General features: G+C 61.2%; 1 protein-coding gene across 1 annotated transcript; it reads left to right on the forward strand.

Annotated features, from left to right (window-relative positions):
• Positions 1 to 2,949: 2,949 nt before the first annotated feature.
• On the forward strand, positions 2,950 to 5,472 carry ETNK2 (ethanolamine kinase 2). The gene is made up of 3 exons (XM_029962499.1): positions 2,950 to 3,039; positions 3,583 to 3,842; positions 4,314 to 5,472. The coding sequence occupies exons 1-3, from the start codon at positions 2,950 to 2,952 to the stop codon at positions 4,453 to 4,455; spliced, it is 492 nt and encodes a 163-aa protein (XP_029818359.1). The 3' UTR covers positions 4,456 to 5,472.
• The last annotated feature ends 6 nt before the right edge of the window (positions 5,473 to 5,478 follow it).

Below are 5,478 nucleotides of genomic sequence, written 5' to 3' on the forward strand. Positions count from 1 at the left end.
GGCGGTGGGTACGGGGTTATAGGGTCCCCCGAGATTATAGGGGTTCGCCCGGGGGCGGCTCCGGTGCTCACCCTGGGGGGCTACAGGGTCTGCCCTGGGGGGTCTGTGGGGTTCAACCCTGAGGGGTTACAGGGTCTACCCGAGGGGCGCTGTAGGGATCATGCAAGGGAGGCTGCAGGGTTCACCCAAGGGGGTCTGTAGGGTTCACCCAAGGGGGTCTGTGGGGCTCCCCGTGGGGGGCTATAGGGCCAGCCCTGGGACAGCAATAGACCTCACTCGGGGGGGCTGTAAGATCCACAGGAGGTGACTGTAGAACCCACCATGGGGGGCTCTAGGACCTGCCAAGGAGGGTGTCATACACTGTCCCCCCACTTCTGGTTCTTTCTCCCCTCCTCTCTCTGAGCATAACTGGGACCCATCAGATGTGCAAAGGGGTGACACCCCCATCACACACATCCCCACAAGGTTCAGGGATCCCTCAGGTGGCCACTGAGAGGTGACTGTGAAGAGCAAGTGTGTCCCCAGGGTCCCTGCAGGCTGCCAAGGTGTGGGCTGAAGGCTGGAGGTGCCCACAGGAGCAGCTACTCCTGGGAGCTGCTCTCGCTTGGGTGACTTGTTGGCTCTCACCTTTCCTGGGCTGTGTGGGCTGAGCTGCAGTTCAGGTGGGAGTTGGAGTCCAGCTCTGAATCCCTTGCACGGGACAGGGCTTGGCCGTGTGGAGCTGGCAGGGCTTTGCTGGCAGAGCAGGGCTGGCACCTGCCTGGTATGGCAATCCCTTTCCTCCTCCTCACCTCTGCCCAGGGGTACCAGGTCCCTGTGAGACAGGCTGGTGGTGTCTGTGCCCTCAGCAGCCTCCTGGCGACGGGCACTGGAGTGTGGAGGTGCTGGAACTGGATGCACTCAAACATCTGCACGTGTGTGTGTGTGTGTGTGTGTCCTCTGCAGGCACATGCTTCCCGTGTGCCTGGAGTGCCATTAAAAATGTATTAATAGCCAAGTGTAATTAAATACAAGAAGCTGCAGGAAAATCCATCTGAAAGGGCAGATGGCAATAGGCAGGAAGCTGGGAGCTGGAGTTGTAGGGGCAGGAAATGTCTCGCTCTGTGCAGCGCCCAGCACAGCCCTCGGTGGTTGTGGAAGGACCCCGGTATCCAGGCTCTGCAGGCGTTGGAGGGGTCAGTGTTCAACAACAGCTTGTGTGTGTGTTTTTAATTTAAAAATAAAGGGGAAAAAAAAATCATAGGGTTTGAGGGAAAACCCTCCCGTTGCGTTTCTCTCAGCTGCTATTGCAGGAGCCGTTGGGGAGGGGACTGGAGCAGTGCAGGGTCCTCAGCTGGTTCCCATTAGCATTCCCAGTCCCTTTCCCGGTGCCCTGGAGCTGTGCCCGGTTCACACCACCTCGTTGCCCGGTGTTGGTGCACAGTTGCCTGCAGGGGCTGTACCAGGCTGTGCCAGTGGCACGGGAAAATCTCCCGGAGCTCAGGGCAGGGGGTGGAACACCGGGAGAAGGATCTGGGTGCTCGGCCTCCCCTGCCTGCCCTCTCCTTGCTGGGGGCTCCAGGTTTGCCCACTTCCCAGGGCTCCTGCTCCTCATCCCTTAAGCACCTCTGTGCCGGTGAGTCAGCCTGCTGTGCTCTCAGGGAAGCACACACTCCTCCATCCCTCATCCCGAGATAAGGGCAACAGCAGCGACCGGAGCCAAACCTCTGCAAGGACTCCGGCATGGCTGGACTTTTGCAGCCTGATTTTGGCAACAAGTTGCCCTGCTGCAGCCTGGCACAGGCTGGGGGTGCTGGGCCAGCCAGCACGGTGGTGCTTTGGGAATGCTGAGGGGTCTCCAGCAGGTGCAGCACCAGGTGTTGGATTTTGCTGCTTCCCTTCGCCCAGGGCTCGGCTCTCACTTCGCATTTCATTGCTGCAGAGCTCCTGGTGTGGAGTCACACGCTGTCAGGCGCCTTTTCCTCCGTCCCTGCTGTCACACAGCTGCAGCAGGGAAGGATTTGGGCTGGTAGCAGGGTGGCTGCAGTCTGGATCCACAAGGAATAGCACCAGGCATCTCCCAAGCAGCTGCGCTCATTCCTTGGGAGCTGGAGGAGCTGCCGCCTCCAAAGCAGGCGAGCCCCTGCGTGCAGGTTGCTGAGGAACCACGTGTGCGTCTCCAAAGTTAGTGGCCTGGAATTCAGGGGGGGATAAGGCTCAGTAATCCCGTGAAACCTGCTGGAAAGGGCTGATCGGGCCGTCGGGCAGCAAAACCAAAGCAGCACAAGGACTTTGCTGAGCATCTCGAGGTGGAGCCGCTCACCTGCGGCTGAGAGGGGACAGTTTTCTGCGTGGATGGGCCACGGCACCTCTGCTCCCTGAATTTCCAGCCTCTGGGGCCTGGCAGGACAAGGAGAGGAGGGCTGAGTGTGGCACCGTGGTACAAACACAGATTATCTGCCCTGGGAAAAGCAGCTTGAGAGGGTTCAGCCTGTCCCAGCAGCCCCCCAGGATGAGGTGGCTGCCTCGCCGCGTGCTGTGCTCCCCCCAAATCCACCTCCAGCTGTGCAGCAGGGGCCGTGAGCGCCGTCTGACTTCGGGGGTCTCATTCCAGTGCTTTGAGTTCCCCCTGGGGAGGCTGCACGGGGAGCCCTATATATAGGCACCCTATATGGGAGCGTGGGTTGCTGAGTGGGATGTCTAAAATTATCCATCCCACCCCCGGGCTCCGCGGCTGCCGGAGCACGAGCCCTCACCCCCCTCCTGCTCCGCCAGCATCACACCTGCTCCGGCTCCCCCATCCCAGAGGGAGGAAGGAATCATTCCCACGAGGAGCAGCAGCAGGCAGTGGGACCGTGTGGGGCTGAGCATTCCACGGCGCGGGGGGCGATTGGGGCAGGGGTTTCCCGTGAGGTGACGGAGACCCAAAAACCCCTCAGGGGCGCTGGAGGTGACCGAGATCCCGGCGGGATGGGGAGCGGAGCCCGGCAGCAGCCCCGGCATGTGCACGGGCAGGCGGCCAGGCGGGAGCGACGGGAGAACAAAACTCCCTTTCCATCTGCGAGGAGCCGTCAGAGCCGGTGACACGGGACGTCCCCAGCAGAGACGTCCCCGCCTATCAGCACCCCGGCCCCGCGGGGAGGGTCGGAGGAGGGGATGGGGTGGTGGTGGTGTTTGCTCCGGGTTGTTTTCTGCCTTGCTGGGCTTTCCCCCCCCCCCCTCGTTTTACGCCGTTTTTTTGGGAGCGATTCCCGGGGCTGCTCCTGTGCCAAGAGTGCTGGCGGCACATCTGGCCTCGGCCATTCCTGAGCTGTTCCTGAGCTGCCAGGTGAAAAAAAGAGCAGGATTTCCACCCAAGCCGCCAGCTTGGTGCTGCTGGAGCCTCGTGCCCGTGGCCCCCCGCAGAGCCCCTGTTCACCCCCGAGCCTGCAGGCCTTGCAAACTCATGTCACCTCCCACGGGAGCTGTGCTGCCTCACGCCTTCCTTTGCCCGCTCCTGCCCTCGCTGTGGTGCTTCCTCCCTGGGATCTGCTGGTGGGCAGGGGTTTCCCTGTTCCCAGCTGGCACGGCAGGGGTGTGCAGGCCACCCTTCTCCCCCTGCAGCTCTTCACGGATGGCATCACCAACAAGCTGGTGGCCTGTTACACGGACGAGGGGATGGCGGACGCGGTGCTGGTCCGTGTCTACGGCAGGAAGACGGAGCTGTTGGTGGACCGGGAGACGGAGCTGAGGAACTTCCAGGTGCTGCGTGCCCATGGCTGTGCCCCCGACCTGTACTGCGCCTTCCAGAACGGGCTCTGCTACCAGTTCCTGCCGGGCATCGCCCTGGGGCCCGACCACGTGCGGGACCCCCACATCTTCAGGTGGGACCCCCGTGTCCTCCTCCGGGGAGCCCCAGGATGGGGGGATCAGTGCTCCTCCGGTGCTGCTCCCTGTTTCCAGCTCCCCCCTCGCTGCTGTGGCTCTGGAGCAGTGCTGGGGCGTCGCTGTGTGCAGTCCTGGGTGGTGCTGGGGGATGAATGGGCAGCTGGGTTTGTCACCAGAGCTTTAAAGCGTCAGCTTTTGGCGAGTGGAGGTTTCCTGGGAGCCACAGCTTGGGGCTGAGCTTGCCCTGGAAAGGTGAATGCTGTCTGAAATGCTCCAGAGGCTGATTGCTGACGTGGAAGGGGGTTTCAGCTGTGCTTAACCCCGGGTTTTTAAACACTCTTTTTGGGGAATCCCCCTCAACACATCCCAAGGGTCTTTTGGGGATGTCCTGAGGGGGATTTTGAGGAGTGCTCTCCTCTTGGGAGCTGCTCAGAACCCCTCTCACCCCTCACCTGTGCTCCCCCCAGGCTGGTGGCTCAGGAGATGGCCCGAGTCCACGCCATCCACGCCAACGGGAGCCTCCCCAAGCCCATCCTCTGGCAGAAGCTGCACAAATACCTCACCCTCGTGAAGACAGAGCTCAGCCCAAAGGTATCCAACCCCAGGTAAAGGCAGAGGGATCCCAAAGAGCCAGGCTCTGGCCTGGGCACCCGCTGCCCACCCAGCTCTAAGTCTGTGCAGGTAAAGCCTCTGTGGGAACCTGGGGATGGTTTTGGGGCTGGATCTGGTCACGTGGCCACTTCTGGATCACGATCCCTCCCTGAACCCCAAAAGCAGGTGGGATGGAGACACCAGCACCTTCCTCCTGCCAGTCTGCAGGTGATTTTTGCCATGTTAGAGCAGAGGCAGCTCAGGGATGTGTCTGGGCAGCATCCAGGCAGGATCCAACCAGAGCCATGGCCTCCCACCTGCTGTACTAATCCTCCTCCTCCTCCTTGGAATTTAAGCCCAGAATAAGCTGGAGCTCAGGCTGTATTTAAGGTGGGGATCTGAGCAGCAGGGGTGAGCTGGTGATGAATGCTTGAAACCCAGCATAGATTAAAGCAGCCAGTTCCCACTTCAAACCAGTTCGTCCCATTTCTGGGAGGTTGGGTTGACCCCAGGTGAGTGTTGGGATGTCTGGGAAGGATTCGGGCAGCCCCAAGAGGCGGAGGAGGTGAATGAACCCCAAAGCAAGCCAATCATTAACCTGCGGCAGGAGGCAGCAGGGCTTTTCTCAGCACTCCCCCTGCCGCAGGCAGACTTTACCCAAGCCCGTGCCTTCCGTGCAGCCAATTAGGCAATCATTAACGAGCTCTCTTCTTGGAACTGAGACTCCTGAGGTTACTGGGAGGCTACGTGCCCTGGCAGAGTCCAAAACATTCCCGTTGCCTCGGGGTTAGTCGGGTGTTCGAGGAGTGAGCGCTGGGGCGGTTCGGTGGCAGGTCGGGTGAATTTGGGGGATGGATGTGGTGGTTTAGGGAGAAGGGAAGGGCTGAGGCCGGGCCGTGGTGTCTACCAGGCTCCTCCGGTACCACGCAGCCAAAGCTGCCCCCTCCCAGCCAAACGCAGCCTCGTTAGCCCTCCTTTGTGCCACTGATGGGCTCGTTTACCAAACACCAAGGGAAGCCGGGGCAACGCCGCCCCTCTGCC

The sequence above is a fragment of the Manacus vitellinus genome, unplaced genomic scaffold (assembly GCF_001715985.3).
Source record: "Manacus vitellinus isolate BGI_N305 unplaced genomic scaffold, ASM171598v3 scaffold_47_pilon, whole genome shotgun sequence".
Taxonomy (NCBI): domain Eukaryota; kingdom Metazoa; phylum Chordata; class Aves; order Passeriformes; family Pipridae; genus Manacus; species Manacus vitellinus.